The sequence below is a fragment of the Camelus ferus genome, chromosome 33 (genome assembly GCF_009834535.1).
Source record: "Camelus ferus isolate YT-003-E chromosome 33, BCGSAC_Cfer_1.0, whole genome shotgun sequence".
NCBI lineage: Eukaryota > Metazoa > Chordata > Mammalia > Artiodactyla > Camelidae > Camelus > Camelus ferus.
This window is the reverse complement of record NC_045728.1, coordinates 20,152,912-20,172,167: the sequence shown is the minus strand read 5'-3', so window position 1 is coordinate 20,172,167 and position 19,256 is coordinate 20,152,912. Positions and strand designations below refer to the sequence as shown.

The window sequence follows — 19,256 nt, the reverse complement described above, 5'->3', positions numbered from 1 at the left end:
AATCAAAGAGTTACCTTAACTCCCTTGAAATGGAACAACTCAAGTCTGCCCTCCAGGTGGAATAAATCATGAACGCTTTCACAGAATAGGTGACCAGGTGCTGCCCGCCAACATTCATCTGGCCCTCCCCCACTTCTGGCTGGTAAACTGGGTACATCTAAAACCCTGGAAAACCAGCCGCCCACAAGACTAGTTCACTCCTACATGGGATGGACCCCACTCTGTAATCCCAAACACTCATCTGCCCTGAAGCTGCAGATGTTCTATCCATGGGGGCGTCACACTGGAGGGAAGAAGCCCCAAGCCTCAAACTCCAGAGAGACAACCTGAGTGACGGCCCCTTTTGACTACTTGTATGACCCCCTCTCTGACCTGAAGCCGCTCTCCAAAAAACACCCAAAGCAGGGCCAGCAGTGAGCCTAGACATCAGGGCACAATTTTGCCCACAGGCCAAAGACCAAGACACCTTCATTTTTAGGAAAAATTTGACAGGTGATCATTATTCTCTTGCCAATATTTGGGCCAGGCATCCTAAATTGTCTCATGTCCTTTGTCTCCAAAAGGTTAGACAATGATGGTTACTCAGGGATACAAACAGCTAGGGCTGAGGCCTGCTGACAACCAAACACAACTAAAGGCAGCTGGGAGAAGTTCTGCTCCCCAGCTCGGGGTTACGAAGACGCCCGGCATCAGCAGGAAGTAGTTCCAGAAGACAGACCGGCACTCCTCAGTGCCCCGCAAGAATGAGGAGCAGAACAAGAGGCACAGGAGGCATCTGTCACCAACAAAGCCCATTTACAATTTCTGGGAAATAAAAACAGAATCTGCATAATAAAAAACCAAGTCCTACCTTTTCTGCTTGCTCAGAGGAGGTCGCACGGGGAGGCCTCGTCCTCAGTACTTCAGACCTGCGTTTCTCGGAAACAGCTGTCCCGACAGCTCAGCTCAGAGACTGCTTCTAGAAGCACAGCCTGCCGAACTCAACCCAAGATGGCGGCGGCGGCTGGCCGTGTGCAGAGATGCTGCCCAGGGAGCCCACAGCAACAAGCCTGCGCAGCCTCGCGAGAGCCCCGCCCCTCCCCGCTGGGAGATCCCTATAAAGCCGCCCCACCCACAGCCTTCTCGCGAGACCTTGGGCTCTAGAGCGAGAGCTCACACCTCTCCACTCTCTCATCAAAGGATAAGGCTTTCCTTTGCTTCTAAATTGAACTCAGTCTCGTTCTATTGGTGTGAGTGACACCAGGCAGGACCCTTATTGGGGATGGACTCAGTAACAGTATATCCAAAAAATATTATCTTTTAAACATGTAATAGCATAAAAGCTATTGAGTTACTTTACATGATTTTTTTTGTCATTCAAATCTTTGAAGTTCACAAGGCATATTATACTTACAGTGCATCTCAAATCAAACTAGTCACATTTCAAAATGCTCAGTGGCTACAACGTAGCTAGTGGTTACAGTACTGGGCAGCACAGGTCTAGAATATAATTTTTTTAATCTGATGTAAGTGTCAAATCTCAATTGCCCCTTTTTAAAGAAGGAAGCTATTAACACAGAAGTGGCAGAAAGAGCACTGAATCATGAGTCAAAATATTTTGTTTCAATGCCAGCTCTAAGACAGTGTATTTATACAACGGAATACTACTCTGCCATAAAAAAAGAATAAAATAATGTCATTTGCAGCAACATGGATGGACCTGGAGATCATCATTCTAAGTGAAGTAAACCAGAAAGAGAAAGAATACCATATATCACTTACATGGGGAACTTTATGAAAAAGAAGCAAATGAACTTATTTACAAAACAGAAACAGACTCACAGACATAGAAAACAAACTTATGGTTATCATGGTGGGAAACGGGCTAGGAAGGGATAAGTTGGGAGTTCGAGATTTTCAGATACAAATTGATACATATATAAAATATATAAACAACAAGTTCATACTGTATAGCACAGGGAACTATATTTAATATATTATAGTAACCTATGGTGAAAAAGAATATGAAAATGAATATATGTATGTTCCTAAAAAAAAGAGGCACTGGGGAATCATGGTCTAGGTCTATACACTGCAGATTGTTCCAAAGTATTAATTTAATCTTTTGAGTGACACGATTATGTTTGTATATAATTCTGCCTGCACAGAGTTCCCTGGAGCCTTTCATACAGAGTTATTTTGATTTGGTCCCCATAAAAAGTACTTTGAGAGTTGTCAAAAAAAAAAGTATATAGTATTCTAAATCTTTGTGATGTATAGAGTTAACAATACAGCAAGTATTAGGTGTATGGTAATATTTATTATATTAATAACATGTTTTTAAATGATGAGAATAAATTAGAAGCTCACCAGGATAAAAAAAAAAATTTTTAAGCTTCTGGATCTTCTTATAGACCCTGATCCAGTCACAGTCATTTGCATAATGCCAAACATAGACAATATGGTTGGATATACACACAGCACATACCCACATGCTGCTTCCATTAAGACGAATGTACACCTGAAAGATAAGTCGTCAGATCACAGAGCCCAGGTTACACGACGGCCTTGGACTTGCGTTCTGCTTGGAGAGTCTTTGGCCTGTGTGGCGTGCACATGGACAATACTGCGAGGCACTGCAGCGTCCGCTGGTAACACAAGATCTTTGACGGAAGCCCCAGACTGCTCCATAACCTGATCTTCCTGGGCAGATTCAGGGATGATGGTGAGGCTGGCAGAGCTATTCATGGACTGCTTGTGCTGTAGGAAAGAGAGGAATCCTGGGGGAAAGAGAAGCAAAGGGAGGGTCATAAAGGAACAATGAAAAGTCACAGAAACATTTCCCTTTTGTATCGGCAGAGAGACCCTGATCCAAAGCCCAGTGGTTCCCTCAGATCTGCCCCCAAGCCATTCAGAAGGGGGAGGCTTTGGCAGAAGAGACTGGACTGTATGCAGAATAGCTCAAATGCTGCTCAACTCAACAAAATTGAGGTTTTTTTTTTTTTTGAAAGAGGACATGCTTCTGAGCTAGGAACTACAATTCCAAATGAAATTTTAAAGACTTCTTAGAAAAGGAGCGCCTCCGGTGTCGGCAGGCGGTCACTGAGCTCTAGGTATTGCTCCTCTCTGACCTCGGGCTGCACTGACGAGAACACTGCACCCTCTGGGTCACTGCCCTCTCCAAGTGAACATTTCCTTTCAGCCACTCTCCTTCATCAGGATGTTAACGGTCATCCCTGCCCAGAAGTGGGGAGGGTGTGAAAGAAAGTAGAAAAGGAGGAAATGAGGAGCTCCCTCTGAGGCAAGCATGTTGAACATCTCACTCAGCCCTCATATCCAATGCTATCCTTGTAGGAAGTGTTTTTGGAATGTGACTCCACCAAACGTTAGCCCTTTAAAATGCAAGGGTTGGCAACTTTCCCCCTGTTCCCTTTCCCATCCTTTCACTCTCCCCTCTATTAGGCATGGATTGGTTTTCATCACCCATCAGGGGCCCTGAAGACACTCACCAGAGGCAATAAAGAAGAAAATAGTTGAGTAGGCAATGAAGAAGTTCCAGGTGACTCTGTAACTATAGTGATACACAGATTCAGCTTGCCTTAGGTGGTGTTGATACAGTACCAGTGCAGAGAGCAGAAGGGCACCTGATGTCCAGATAAAATGTAAGAAAAATCTCTTCTAAGGAACTCTGGCTCTTCTGCTCAAGTCTTAGCCCAAGGTATGCCTGACTTCCAAACCCCGACCCTGCACAACTGCACCTTACCCAAAGGCCAATCCCACTTCAGTGGTAGATCCGACTCAGAAGCTGCATATCGAAGCCAAAGAACTAGGAAGGCTGAGTTAGTCAGAGACAACAGCCTGGACCCACAAACCAAGCATGCCTCCAAGTCTGTGTTAGGGAAGACAGGGAAGTTACCTGTGAAGAAACTGAGGGAGGCAGTCATGAAGAGGATATGTTTAGTTTGAGGAATCATATAGGTGAATTCCAAACCCAGGAGCAGGTTATGAAGCAAGGAAAGGCTGAAGACCAAAAGCATCATGTCCCTGACCACCTTCAGGCCACCTGTTGGAAAGCAGAAGTTATATTGAGAGAAGGACAGATATTTCTTCTGGGTTCATTGCCCCCCTGGGGCCCACAAATCCCTAGGTAAAAATGGGAATGAGGTGGGAGATTTGATGAAATAATTAAGGCTTAGAGATTTGAAGCTAAATGGGAGAGAGAACCAAAATGAAACTGTTCTCTCTCCTGATGTCTCTGTAAGCGTCTTTCTCTTCTCTTTTCTCAGAATTGATTTCTTGCTAGGTACTCCAGCTCAGTGGCAATATAACCTGTTTTCCCCACTGCCAGTCACCTTTCATTCATACCCTCACGTGCTAGACGTGCTGGCCACCCTGCTGCTACTGCCAAGGATTCTCAGAGGTCCAGCAACTAAGAATGTGAGACGCTAAACTTTTCTCCAAAAGATGCAAATGGTGAGCTTTGGCATCGACCTTGACCGTGGTGATTATGCAAGAGGGCTCCCTGCGACCAGAAGTTATTTGCACTAGCAAATAACGGTGAGATGAATGGAAGTCAAGGAAGGACGAACTCTTCCCCTCCGCCCACCTCTTTTCCATAGTATAGCTCTGACCTTCTGGCCAATCAGTAGTGCAACATATCCATGGGCTGTGGGGTAGGCTAGGCTTTTCTGGCCCCAACTTCAGTTCAACCCACTGTTCTAAGATGATTCCTGTCACCAAGAAGACCAAGGCCCACGAGGAGAATAACATGTTGGTGGCCTGGACATTTCTGATGTGCGCCATTGTGACTGGGGATTTCAAGCTGACCACCACAAATCTCTCACATGCCTCTTCTCTTTTGATGTGATTAATCACAGGAAGTCGGGCAAAATCTCGACTTTCAGTGATTGCGGAGGGGTTGGCAGTGAGAAGCTTAAGTAGCGCACAGAGAAGATCAGTCCCACTTTCCACCCCTCTACCTGGGCTGGCTGCTGTCGAGGCTGCCAACTGCCATGGAATCATCTACCGTTTGACCCTTGACCCTGAGACTTAGTGCAGTGGAAGCACCAAGGGGCCCAGAGATCTGCGAGAGCTATCAGATATACAGGGAGATATGACACCACATACAGAGAGAGCTATTAGATACAGGAATAACCAGGGGCCTTAAAAGAAGTTAGACACGCATGACTAAAGAAGTTAGAATTTTATGTTCCAGGATTAATGGACGTTAGATAAGGATCAGTGAAATGCAGAAGGAATTCAAGCTCACTGACATGAGAACTCAGCTAGCTATCATCACAAAAGAAAATGACCGCTTAAAATCTGGGATGTTTTGGAGAAGCTAAGTAAGTTTAACTATTTAAACTTAGAGTTTAACTAACTAGGCAGGCATCTAGGAAATAGACCAGTGCTTTGAAACCAAAAGAACTGGCCTGATACACTGGACCATTGCAGTCCAATATCATTTATAAGGCACAATTATTTCTTGTCAGAATTGCCTTTGTAACAGCAGAGAAAACATTTTCAGTTTCCTTGAATAAGCAACCATGCTGTGCACTAAGCTCAGAGTCAGAGGATTTGTACTAAAATTAAAAAAAAAAACACCACTTTTACTGGCCTAAGATGACAGTCACCTCCAAAAGCCTCCCTCTGCCTATGTCCTTGACCTCACTGCAGGCCGCTTTCCACGGGTCAGACTGGATTTCTTTCATGGCCTCAAACACACTATGCTGTCTGTCTTCCAGACATCTTTACACATCTTGTTATATTTTATTTATCTATTTAATTATTTAAAATGATGCTCAGTACATTTAATTTTATATCTATACTATGTCAGGGAGATTTTGTAATTAAGAAAATGGACTCAGAAGCCTGGCTTTAAATTCTGGCTCTACCATGTTTGTGATCGTAGAGGTAAAAACGCATCCTACTAGTTAACGATTTTGTAAAGGTTAAATGAGTTTAGAGACGTAAGGCGCTTAAAAGAGCTCCTGGCACATAAATAATACATAAGCAATTACCATAGTATTAACTTGGATTCCCTGGGAAAGAGATTCCGAGGCAGAGATCTGTATGTGGGGAGTAGATTGGGGAGTGCATCCAAGAAACACAGCTGCCAGTGTTTGAAGGAAGCAGGTTTGAGCAGAAATCGAACTGAGTTGTGGTTGCAACAGAAGAAACAATAGCCAGCCCTACCAGGAACCCAGATCCGGGGGCCAGAGTCATCCTGAATGGAGCAGGAGACCTCAGTCTGCCGTGAAATGCTGGCTTCCCTTCTGTCTCGAGGGCACCTGTACACTATCTGCCAGGACCCGCAAGCCTCAGTAGTCAATACTTCTGGTCGCTGTGGGAATGAGCTCCCACACTTCACCACTCCTATATCAGAGCCAGCTTGCTGTTGGGGCTGCCATCTGCTGAGGAATCATCTTTCAGGTTGACTCTTGACCCCTGGGGCCTAGTATAGTGGAAGGACCGGGAGGGTGACAAGCAGCACACCATGACAACTGATATGATTATGCCCTTATATAGTGATGATTTTATTTCTATGCAATATATCCTTAAGAGAGGGATTCCTGGGCTGAAAGATTTATGCCTCCTTTAAAATTTTAATAGACAATGGCATTAAAGATATAAAGATATTGCCAGATTAGAGAAACTGATAGGGTGAGATTAGTGAGATCCACGTCAAAGAAATCTTACGAACAGCTAGGGAGAACAGTAATCAATGATGCCATTAAGTAAGATGTAGAACATGGGAGCAACATGGTTTTGGTTAAGTTTAAGGTGCCTGCAGGGCATACAATAGACAGAATGTAGTTCTGGATCTTGATAACAGATTGGAGGTTATCAGCCTAGGGATGGCAGTTGAAGCAAAGAGGTACATATCACCATGTGGGGACATCACATGGAATGTGACAAGAGGTAGAGAAGGAAATTCTAGAGAACAGCACCATTTATGAGAAAGAGCAAAGAAGGAGTGAAAGGTCAGCGTAAGGTAGAGAAATAAAAATGTTGCTGAGGAATTTAAAAGAGGCTAAAACTATATGCAATAGCGAAGACATGGAAACAACCTAAATGTCCGTTGACAGAGGACTGGATAATGAAGCTGTGGTATATTTATACAATGGAATACTACTCGGCCATAAAAAAGAATAAAATAATGCTATTTGCAGCAACATGGATGGACCTAGAGATCGTCATTCTAAGTAAGGCAGAAAGAGAAAGAAAAATACCAGTAGGGTCCACAAAACAGATTACAACATAAATCAGGAATCATGTCAGTCTTAGGGTAGATAACTAACCACTAAAGGTCCAGAGATAATTTTAAAAACTAGAATTCATTTGGGACTGTGTACACCTCTACAAACATTTCCCACCTGAATGTATCTTGGAAAGTGGGAACTATAATATTGTAGCATTCACAATCATTAACATTGACTGGTAAATAACTGAACATAGTCCCATCTGGGGCAATTAAAACTTTTCCTAAACACCAGGAACTCTGGAGACCAAAAAGGAAAACGGAATAATTATTCACCTAAATCAGTGTCTATGTCACTTATCAGCTTGATTAGGTACCTCTGTGATCCAAACAGTAATTTCAAGAACAAGAAAATCTTCTGTGCCTCTGTCTCCCTGGGCTGGGATTTCATGGGCAAGTCTGGTATGGTTCTATCCTTCATCCAAGGCGGTTCTTCCTGAGAAGATGGTTTTAAGGATGCGCTTTACATGATCGTGAAATGCTTTCTGGCACAGAGAAGCAGAGAGAGGTTCAGAGGAGAGAACAAGAACAAAGAAAGATGGTTTCAGCTTTAGGAGAGAATAGCCTAAAATAGGGCCTCTCAGACTTCAATGTGCATACACATCATGTGGGGATTTTGCGAAGATGGGGATCCTGATTCAATTCCTGTAGCTTAGGACCTGAGATCATGGATTTTAACAAATCCCGAAATGATGTTAGTGACGCTGCACATTGAGTCACAAGGACACAGGGATATTTGGGAAGTGGGAAAGACAGCACAGAGAAACCTAGCTGGCTTGAGCAGAGGGAAGACAGGGCAGGGAGGGCACTGGAACAGAACAAGGACGTGGGCAGGATGGAAGGCATTTTACTGCGACAGAGAGCCCAGCAGGAATCAGGAGAAATGTGGGAGAGTTAGACACGTGAGGAGTGGTTAGTGAGTTTGCGATACTCAGGACAGTTTGAAGGCATGCATGAAAAGACATTAAAGGCAAAAAATAGTACATGCATCTTCCTGAACCTTCCTTTCACGTTTTTCTGTGTAGTCTCTGTGACTAGACTAGACCTGTACAAGAGATGAAGGCAAAGGAGGACTCAAGGGTATTTTAGCAACAGGCTAAGGGTAAATGGACAGTCCCTCATTTGCACTATCTCCATCCCTCAGGACAGGAGAAGGAGCGCAGATGCATATGTCACGTGTTCTGTAGAATTTGGAAACCTGCTCAGAGAACAGCTGTTCAGTGTTAGGAAGCTTCTTTGTTTTAAACTGATTTGGGAAATCCGGAAAAGGCTCCTGCAACCTTGGGAATGCAAGTGGCCAAAGGAATTGTGCCCTGTTCTAATACAGCTTTAATAGATTGCAAGTAAGAAGATACGAAGAGTTTCTTGAAGAGCCAGAGAGAAAAGTAGATCCTTTGCTGGCAGGTTGAGAAAATGCTAAACCAGATGTCTGAGCAGCGCCCTGCATAATCTCTGGGTAAACATAAGAATATATGGATGGCTCTGTGTGCAGCCCAACAGCAAAAGAAAAATGGTATGATTTTTCAGAGATAAAGCCTTGGTGGACCCCAGAACAGGCAATTCCAAGGTATGTGTCCCCTTTGCCCCTCCCTGGGAGAAGTGTGGGTGGAGACAGGAAGCACTGCATGGGAGCCTCCGGTGGAAACACACAGAACCCAGTGGTTTGCACAGCCCAAGCGGCAGCACTGGCAGTAGTGTATTAAGTCGTGCTCAGTGGCCTTGGTGAGAGAAGCAGGCTTGGCTCAGAGGATGACCAGAGATAGAGTTTTGAGATCACTGCCATTCTATCATCGTCCAGTTTTACTGAAGTGTTAGAAGAATAAGCTTCCCACCTGGAAGTCAGTTCACGATTCGATTATAACAGAACAACGCAAATTAAAGTTCAATTTCCTGAAAAAAAATTTATGGAAACAAATATATGTATGTATATGCTTGACTGGGACATTGTGCTGTACACCAGAAACAGATACATTGTAACTGGCTGTACTTCAATTTTTTTAAAAAACTGAAAAAAAAAGAAAGAAAATACAATTTCCTGAAACGTTCTGAGTCACACTAGAGCTACAATATGTTTGTCTGTTTTAAAGTGGGAGAGAGAGTCTATCACCAAATTAGTTTGGAAAATATTGTTTGTTATATACGGTCCAGGAGTATCTGAAATAGCCTTCAGTTAAGAAACCTGTTTAACTTTGTGTAACGCTGCATGTCTGAAATCAGTATCACCCTAAGATACTTATTTCACGTACACATATTAACACATTGCTGGAATTAATATTCTGAGGAACACCCTGGTAAACCTTAATGTGGAAATCGTAATTGATTTTAACAATAGATACCTTCTCTGTAGGAAATCCCGTGGGCAGGGTCAGCCCTAGGCAACTGTGTCATTAGCAAAAGTGCTTCCTCAGCCCACAGCCTCTTCCTCCTGCTCCTCTTCAACTAATTTGCTTTAGAAAAACTCTCCAATGTTCTTTAGCATTAGACTTATTTTTAATTCTGGAGTCAAATGTTTTATACTTTGCTGAAAGAATTTGAGACACTAGGGAGGGTGTGAACATTAATTTAGGGTTCCTAAAATCTATAGGTAGACAGATGATTACTTTCTCTGTTTCATCTGAGACCTGACTTTTTGGTGAGTCAAAGTCTGCATATCAATGGAAACACAGATCCAGTGCCAACGGGTAAAATAACCTAGGCTTCCTGTTTTCATGGGTAGAGGAACTGGGGATAAGCTGGGATCCTGCCTGTCTAATTTGACTCTGTCTTTTCATCTCCGCAGATTTCTCAGAGGAAAATGGGTTTAAGAAATCAATCCACAGTGACGGAGTTTCTTCTTTCAGGATTAACTGACCAACCAGAGCTTCAGCTGCCTCTCTTCTGCCTCTTCTTGGGGATTTATGTAGTCACCGTGGTGGGAAACCTGGGTATAATCTCAATAATTGGGCTGAGTTCTCAACTCCACACGCCCATGTACTATTTCCTCAGTAGTTTGTCTTTTTAGATTTCTGCTACTCCTCTGTCATTACACCCAAAATGCTGGCAGGGTTTTTATGCAGAGATCAAGTTATCTCCTACTCTGGATGCATGACTCAGCTGTTCTTTTTCTGTATTTGTGTCATTTCTGAGTGCTACATGCTGGCAGCAATGGCCTATGATCGCTATGTCGCCATCTGCAGCCCCCTGCTCTACAATGTCATCATGTCCCCCAAGGTGTGTTCCCTGCTGGTGGCTGCTGTCTTCTCGGTAGGTTTTACTGATGCTCTGATTCATGGAGGTTGTATATTAAGGTTGACTTTCTGTGAATCAAACATCATTCAGCATTATTTCTGTGACATCGTTCCTCTTATTAAACTCTCCTGTTCCAGCACTTACATCGATGAGCTTTTGATTTTTGTCATTGGAGGATTTAACATGGTGGCCACCAGCTTGCTAATCATCATTTCATACACTTTTATCCTCGCCAGCATCCTCCGCATCCACTCTAAAGAGGGCCGGTCCAAAGCCTTCAGCACCTGCAGCTCCCACTTGACAGCTGTCCTCATATTTTATGGGTCTCTCATGTCCATGTATCTCAAACCTGCTTCCAGCAGTTCACTCGCCCAGGAGAAGGTGTCCTCACCGTTTTACACCAACGTGATTCCCATGTTGAATCCCCTGATTTACAGTCTGAGGAACAAGGAAGTGAAAAATGCACTGATGAAACTCTTAAGAAGAAAAATATCTTCAAAATGAATATGTTATTTTTAAGATTTATTTTATGTATTCATAATCATATGTGTGTATGTTTGTATGCCCTGAGTCTTTAAAAATAATTAGAAGTGAGGTAAAATTATTTATGTATAATTCTGAATATATATATTTATTTGATATTACACATATTACATAAATAACAAATACTTTAAACTTAAAGTTTAACATCATTCCTGGGATCGAACATCAATTTTTAACTTTCCTGAATCTAAGGTTCCAGAATCTAAGCAAAAAGAAAACAAAGTCATGATATCCTGTAGAGTCATACCAGAAATAAAAACACACAAAATTCTTTTGGTATGACATAGTCTTTCCTCTTATTTTTCACTCAAAAGAGATTTCTCTAATAGAAATTTGCATGGGAAATATTGAACAGTGTTGTAGAAATCATTGCAACAACTTTATAATAAATGTTTTTAGATTTATTAAATAATAATATAAATTATTACTATTAAAGAATTTTAATCTTAATAATTGGCGTATTAAAGGCCAATGTTACATCAAATTTCAATTCGATGAAGAAAATCCAGTGAAAGGCTAAGCTAGTACCGTCCCAGTGTTTCGTCTCAGGTGAGCGAGCAAAGGCTAAGACTTGGAATTCCTAGATTAGGAGATGATACTTTTACAGTCTTACCTAATATCTTGCTTTTTCCTGGTAACTAGTATATGCACAGTATTTTACAACTTTCTGTTTATTTCTTTTGAGTTGGTATTTTTGTCTAGGCTGTAAACTAGAAGCCTTTAATTACCTCAGGTGCCCATTATTTGGTGAATAAATAAACAGTCATATATCTATGCAATCTATGTAACAGGTGATCCTCAGTAGTACAAAAGAAGAAACTACTGATGCCTAAAACACTGGATTAATTTTAAAGCATCAGATTAAGTGAAAAAAATCAAACTGTATGCTGTAAGACTGCATTCTATAATATTATAGAAAAGTCAAATTACTATGACAGGAAACATATCAGTGGCTGTCAGGGGCTGAGATAGGGAGGGGGTGTATGTACTTGCAAAAGAACACGCAGTTGTTTAAGGTAATGTAAACATTTTAAACCATTCTTGTAATAGTAATGATGGCTACATGACTGTATGCATCTGTCAAAACTCAATAAATCATACACTTTAAAATGTGTGCAAATCATAAAATCATACCTCAATAAAATGTTTTTAATATGTACACAGATATATATCTATGTAAATAGTCTCATTTGCAAAAGCATCTTAAAGCTTATTCATAACATTAGGAACACTTTAAAATTTGTTTTCCAAGTTTCTAGTTCATTGAGGCTTCATCTGATCTCTAAGTTTTTCTTTAAATAAATAAAATAAGCACCCAAGAGAGTCTCCCAGGAGACCTTAACTTTCTGTGATTAGTTTTTTCAGTTCCAACATCCTGTGACGGCAATAATAATAATGAAACTTTTTTTAATGCCAGAATCCCAAGAGCCACTCTAAACCAAACCTCTAAAGGTGAATTAAAAAAAATCATTAAATATCACAGTTCATCCAGTTGTAATCACTTTAATAATCATAAGGTAATATTATAGCCTGTAGAAAGTAAATAGGTGGATATATCTAAAATCAAATCACAATATGAACTGATGAATGAACAGGAGTGACTAAACAAAATGAAGAAAGTTTAGAGAGACAGTTCAGTGAATGCAAATACGAATTTTTCTCACAATCAGGACCATTAAAGTAGAATGAGACGCGTCAAGAAATAGTGATTTTCGCATCACCCGACGACAGAGACAGTGCAGAATATTTTAGTACCAGACTGTCTAATATGCCCTTTACTTCTCTTCCAGTCTGACGGTCTATGGTTTTGAATATATCCAAGTTTCCGGTTGGACTCACAGAAGATAGAGAAATTAAGTGAATAGACTGGAAGTTATATCCCTATAAGTAAGGGGAAAAAAATGATCTGAGACTTGGAAAGATTTCGGTCAGAAAGTCTTTAAGTCTTGGTGCCAGAGATTCTAAACTAGAAGTAAGAGGACCTTCTCTTAATACATTGTGTCTGATTTCCTGAATCACCACGCTCATGATTCTGCTCTTTTGACAAAAATGTGACCCTGAATATGTATAAAATCAAAGATTAATTGAAAACATAACACTTGGACTTAATCTTAGGGTTAAGTCAAGATTTAGACTTATTCTGTAGGAATAAGAAAAAGAACTAGGAAAAGGACAGAAAGGAAGAGGTTATAAAAGGACAAGTTTTCATCTAAATGAAGTAGATGAAATATTTCAGCAAAAACTGAAAAACCAGTTGATGTGGTTTCGAGAAAGGGAATATGTGTCTTACGGGGAAGAGTCTCAGACTGAGAGAGATTTAAATGGAATTCAAAATTGAAGCAATAGAAGAATTTAAAGAATAATGGATGGAAGCCAGTAGGAAGGAAATAGCCAACATTCGAGGTTCTTAACATATTTGAATGAAGAAAATACCAACTTTTCTACAGTCAGTATGATGTGTGATGTAAGTATGTTTTATTATATAGTTATCCATATCTATATTTTGAACAGTCTGAGGCTTACTACATTTGTTTACATGTATATTTTGTCAATCAAAGTCCAATTACTAATTTGCCAAAAAAGTACTCACGGGAGATCTTAAATGTGATAGCTTTATCATAACTATATAAATTCATGTTTTTAATGAACCTCAGTTGCAACTGAACTTCTTGACATTTTATTGACAGCAGCACAGATCTCCCCATCTACACCATATATTAATCCTATTCTGTTCATCCTTTCCCCCAACCCTATATTCCTAAACATTTATTGAACACAAAGTACATATAAATTGCTGTGGTAGCTCCTGTCTTAGGACCTTGAATCAGGCACTATGACTACCCTCATTTTAGAGATGAGGAGAAAAAGACACAGGTCACTCAAGGATCTTACTGAACATCACAAAGCTCTTGGTGGCCAAACAAGAAATAAAACATAGGTTCTTCAATTCCAAGACCTCCCATGCTCTTTCCATTACCCACATTTTCTTGTCTAAATCTAGATTCTTGAAATGTGTAAATTTTATGCAGATTGTAAGGATCCACAGAATTGGTAATGAGGAAAATGATCAAACAAGAAGCCTTGTATTGGCAAGGTTACAATGAAATTGTTATACACAGACCATCACAGTCCAGAACCTTTCCTCCTGGACATGAGGGGATCCTGAGGGCCCACAGATCATCTAGAAAAGGCTGACACAAAGCCACACTTTTTCACTATCATGAACTTCAGAGACTCCACAAAGGAGAGAAGTGCTACAACCTTAGTTCTTCTCAGAGAACTATATTGACCAAAATATAGCAGAACAGAAAGCTCTCAAGACCATCTTTCCCGTAGTTATATTATCCTAAGACAACCACGGCCAACTGCAACTCTATTCATGTTCAACCATCCCAGACTTTTGTTCTTAAAAAATGGCACACGGCTTTTAAGTTATCAAACTGTTCAAGTTTTACAATACCAGACTGGATTCAAGCTCCCATCAGGGCCATCAAAGACTATGTAGGCAAGAAGGAAGGTAGAAGACATTATGGAGGTGGTGGAACAATTAACTGGATATACGGAAGAAACAACATAGCAGATGAGAGGCAGCTCCAGGGAACCCACACTGCTCTGTTAAGATACCTATCAATCTCCAGTTTTGTCAACAATGAAGGTGGGGAAGGGTAAAGAAAAGAGGAGGTGAAAGCAGATGACAGCTGTAAGGATGAGCACGTTTCCCAGGAGGGTGCATGCGTACAGCCATGAGAACAGGAAGACAAGGACAGGCTCGAGGCCTTCTGTCTCGGGGATTCCCAGAAGGATGAATTCAGTCACCACTGTGTGATTTCTCGTTTTTATGCAGGAATCAACTTTTGGGTGTCTGTAAAAAGAAATTTGTGGTTAAATTTCACATGTATGTCAATTAGCCACGTTTAAATCAGTGAAACAGAAAAGGAGCAGATGACCGGATATTTGCAGAGTGGTGCTTCCTGACAGCTCTGCCTCGGCGGGCCTGCTTCCCTCCGTAGTGGGGCTCTGTCTGCAGTGCAGTTTCTACTTACAGATGCTCCTCATTACAGCCGCACCAAGAAGCCTTCCGTGGCCACTCTCCTATCTTCCATTCTTCATATACACCATTAAATTGCTTTAATTTTGAATGCTACTTTGTGATTCTAGAGATAAGTATAAAGACTCAATAAGGTCCCATCCAAGTTTCTTTCTTTTTTTAAAACATTTTTTATTGATTTATAATCATTTTACAATGTTGTGTCAAATTCCAGTGTAGAGCACAATTTTTCAGTTATACATGAACATATATATGTTCATTGTCACATTTTTTTCTCTGTGAGCTACCCTAAGATCTTGTGTATATTTCCCTGTGCTATACAGTATAATCTTGTTTCTGACATTCATCTGAGAATATGTGGTAGCATGAATGCCCCCAAAATCATTTATGATCACATAAGCCGTACAAACAAAAGATACAGACTCTTTACCACATTGTCTCCCTAGGTATGAAGATGAAAAAGAGAAATGAGCCAAAAGAAGGGTCTTGGATAGCTCTTAATAAACAGAAAATTACTTTAACAGGACCTATATCCTCCGGATTTCAGGACACATGAGTAACTGGTAGTCTCTATTTCAGTTTCCAAAATCTGTTAATAGTCTAACCAGATCTAAGTTAAGCAATAACCCAATTTTATGGCAGTTCCAGGCACAGGGGTACATGTAGTAGGGGCACCTTTCCAATTTCCATACTTTGAAAAATTCTGATACCTTTTTCAACGTGTTTTAACTTTTCCAATGCAGTGAGATCTTTAAATTATAGATCAACCCATGAATCCTACTGCCTAGGACCCTCTCTCTTTTCTCTCTTTCTTTTTTCCCTTTGGTGATTTTGACAGGAGGGAGAGAGTGAGAGCCAAATCTTCTTTTTTTTTTTTAAGTGAAGGACAAAATTTGGGCACTTACAAGGCAAAGAGGGCACATAACTGGCTGGTGCTGTTGAATGTTGTTTTTCTTTTCCTTCTCCAGCAGAAGGAAGGAGCCCTTTCCTGCTAAACCCCCATCAGCTTGCAGCCTGCTGGTCGATATCCTGAATTCTTCTCTTTTTCAATCACTTTCAAATAGAATGTCACACATCTAAGTGTGCTTTCACTTCCACACAGTAACTTCCCCTCTGATTCTAGCAACTACAGTAATTCCCAAACAGCAAAGATTTTAAATAACCTTGGCCTTCCTTTGGGTATTAATCTCCCAAGTCAGGGATCTTACTGTGTAAGGGAGCAATTAACTGCTTGGTATAATAGAACCTTAGAAATGAGACAAAGAGAAAGGAACTGATTAAAGATTAAATCTTCTGATTTCCTTTGTGAAATACTTGGGTGGAATAGTAATTTTAAAAATTTCTTTGGCACACATATCACATATTTATATGTACATTTATATATTTACTACTTTTTCATGTGTATATGTTGTTTTAATGAGTATGTTATTTTACTTCTTGTATCAATGGGATTGACTTTTTGCAAGCAGTAGTACCTGGCATAGCTCAGAGAATTAAATAAATCGAGGAAAACTAGGCTCCTGGAGGGTGGGAATTAGGGCGGCTGCAGGGGTCTCAGAGTAAGAATTCACGGAGCAGCCCCAGGCCCCGCCAGCAGATAATTCAGCCTCAGCTGCCTTTTGCTTCTGTGCGCCTCAGCTCCAGATTCAGATCTGATTTCCTGGGCTGTGTCACATGCCTACTTCTGTGGCCAGGGCATAGGGTACGGTGGAATGGAGACGTGCAGTTCTCCACAGGGTAGGGGAAAGGCCCATCACGAGGAGAAGGGGGAAGAAACATGCTGAGAGGCCAAAGAGAATTTCAAGCTATAACTTGAGGTGTGTTTCACTTGGCATCTGTTCAAGCCTCTAACTTAAATGCCTTGAATACTCAATAAATATTTGGGGGGGGGGTGGATTTTCAAATCCCTCATTGAATGCATTCATTCATTTGCTTATTTATGCATACATGGATCGATTTATCCCCCCAAATACTGATTACTAATTATGTCAGGCGGGGCATTAATTATTTTCCAGGAGAGCCTGCACGATCGAGGAGGGGGTGGTTACACATAGTCCGTCTGCTCAAAACACTTGAGTCAATCTGAAAGGGAAAGAGTGTTTGACAGTCTGATTTAAACCTCATAAAACTCTGATGAAGTCTACAGATGAGGCAAGTTAGGATCAAAGAACTTAACTTGCCCCAAATCATGGAGCTTACTCTGCAAAGAACTGAGCTTTGGCCTCTTCTTTATGAATTTTGGCCCTGAGGTTCCTGATGATCAGGATTCAGTGTTTAAGGAGTGTTTGGGTAATTATACTATTCCACATATGTCTGCAATTTTGATTTAACAAGTAAACCTACTGTGCTTCCTGCACATTTAACTAGTGATAAAAGGATGTCAAAGTTAATAATTCTACCTTCCTATTTATCCTGGATTGTCTTAAGCGTTTTGAAGCATGATGACTGAAGACACAGGCTGTACAAGTAACAAAGATGATAAACAGGCCTTTTTTCCCCCCTGGTTTACAGCAGAGTGAATCACTTATATATATGTATGTATATCTTTTAAAAATTCTTTTCATTACAAGTTAACACAAGCCATTGAATAGAATTCTCTGTGCTATACGGGAGGAGATTGTTATTTGTCTATTCTGTGCATAGTAGTTTGTATGTTCCAATCCCAAACTTCCAATTTATCCCTCTCTCCTCCCTTTCCCCCCAAGTAATCATACGTTTGTTTTCTATGTCTGTGAGTCTATTTCTGTTTTGTAAATAAGTTCATTTGTGTCATTTTTAAAGATTCTACATATAAGTGATATATGATATTTGTGCTTCTCTGTCTGACTTACTTCACTTAGTATGATAATCTCCAGGTCCATCCATGTTGCTTCAAGTAACACCATCTCATTACTTTTTATGGCTGAGTGTTATTCCATTGTATAAACATACCACATCTTCTTTATCCATTCGTCTGTCAGTGGACATTTAGGTTGATCCATGTCTTGGCTATTGTAAATAATGCTGCTATGAACGTTGGGATGCATATATCATTTTGATTTAGACTTTTCTCTGGATATATACCCAAGAGCAGGATTGCTGGATCATGTGATAAGTCTATTTTTAGTTTTTTATGGAACCTCCAAACTGTTCTCCATAGTGGCTACACCAATTTAATTCCTAGCAACAGTGTAGGAGGATTCCTTTTTCCTCACACCCTCTCCAGAATTTATTAGTTGTAGGCTTTACTATGATGGCCATTCTGACTGATGTGAGGTGATACCTCATTGTAGTTTTAATTTGCATTTCTTGAATAATTTGTGATGTTGGGCATCTTTTCATGTGCCTCTGCCATCTGTATGTCTTCTTTGAAGAAATGTCTATTTAGATACTATGCTTTTGATCAGAAAGTAAATACCATTCAATTTAGCTTGGTCAGCAAAAATGTATTTGGGGAGGCATGTGACACGAACTATCTTAGAAGTCCAACCCAGATGTTTTAGAATCAAGGTGGCATGTGCTAAATTAATATCATAGTCACAGTGAAAACACAAACGTTCTACACTCAGTGATGATGCCTATTGTACACCCCAAATAGGGATCAGATCTCATTTGGGCAGACTTTAACAAGAGCCTTGCAAGCATACAGTGTTTGATAATAAAGGTCACACAGAAAACTAAATGGTAGAAGGATATACTTGACCCATGTTCTACAGTGGGTGTACCATTTTACATTCCCATCAACCATGCACAATGGTTCCAATGTCCTCACATCTCTCTCTTTTTTTTTTTTTTTTTTGCCTCTTATTTTTCCTTTGTATTTTTGGTTTCCGGTAAGAGCCATTCTAATGGGTGTGAGGTGATATCCCATTGTAAATCAGATTTGCATTTCCCTAATGATTAGTGATATTGAGCATCTTTTCATATGTCTGTTGGCCATTTGTATTTCTTCTTTTTGAGAGATGTCTATTTAAGCCCTTTTTCCCCTCTTTAATCAAGTTGTTTTTGTTGTTGTTGGAGTAAGAGTTTAAGAAGTGGTATGTGCACATATGTTTTAAGTAAAATTTTATGTTGTGTGCTATATTAAAGTTTTAGATACAAGAACAATTTAAACTGCTTTATTTTTTTTTCAATGCCAGTCATTATAACACTGATTTAGAAGGTGCCAAAAAAGCAGTCAGAATTCATTCAGATTTAGCTTTGATATATCTTCAACTT

The 19,256-nt window shown here is 40.4% G+C and overlaps 1 protein-coding gene and 1 pseudogene across 1 annotated transcript; one reads left to right on the top strand and one right to left on the bottom strand.

Moving 5' to 3' along the window:
• Window positions 1-2,520: 2,520 nt before the first annotated feature.
• LOC102523394 (transmembrane protein 225) lies at window positions 2,521-4,929 on the bottom strand. The gene is made up of 4 exons (XM_006180287.3): window positions 4,611-4,929; window positions 3,896-4,042; window positions 3,489-3,623; window positions 2,521-2,759 (listed from the first exon to the last, which is right to left on the bottom strand). The coding sequence occupies exons 1-4, from the start codon at window positions 4,780-4,782 to the stop codon at window positions 2,521-2,523; spliced, it is 693 nt and encodes a 230-aa protein (XP_006180349.2). The 5' UTR covers window positions 4,783-4,929.
• A 5,105-nt stretch (window positions 4,930-10,034) lies between these two features.
• On the top strand, window positions 10,035-10,957 carry LOC116661106 (annotated as a pseudogene).
• The last annotated feature ends 8,299 nt before the right edge of the window (window positions 10,958-19,256 follow it).

Bases quoted from the DNA above. Each gene is read 5' to 3' on its own strand.
- LOC102523394 (XM_006180287.3), bottom strand. From the start codon at position 4,782: ATGGCGCACATCAGAAATGTCCAGGCCACCAACATGTTATTCTCCTCG. The intron at 3,624-3,895 runs GTAACTTCCCTG...TCTGGACATCAG, and splicing joins CTCCCTCAGTTTCTTCACAG to GTGCCCTTCTGCTCTCTGCA. The intron at 2,760-3,488 runs GTGAGTGTCTTC...TCTTTCCCCCAG, and splicing joins TTTCTTCTTTATTGCCTCTG to GATTCCTCTCTTTCCTACAG.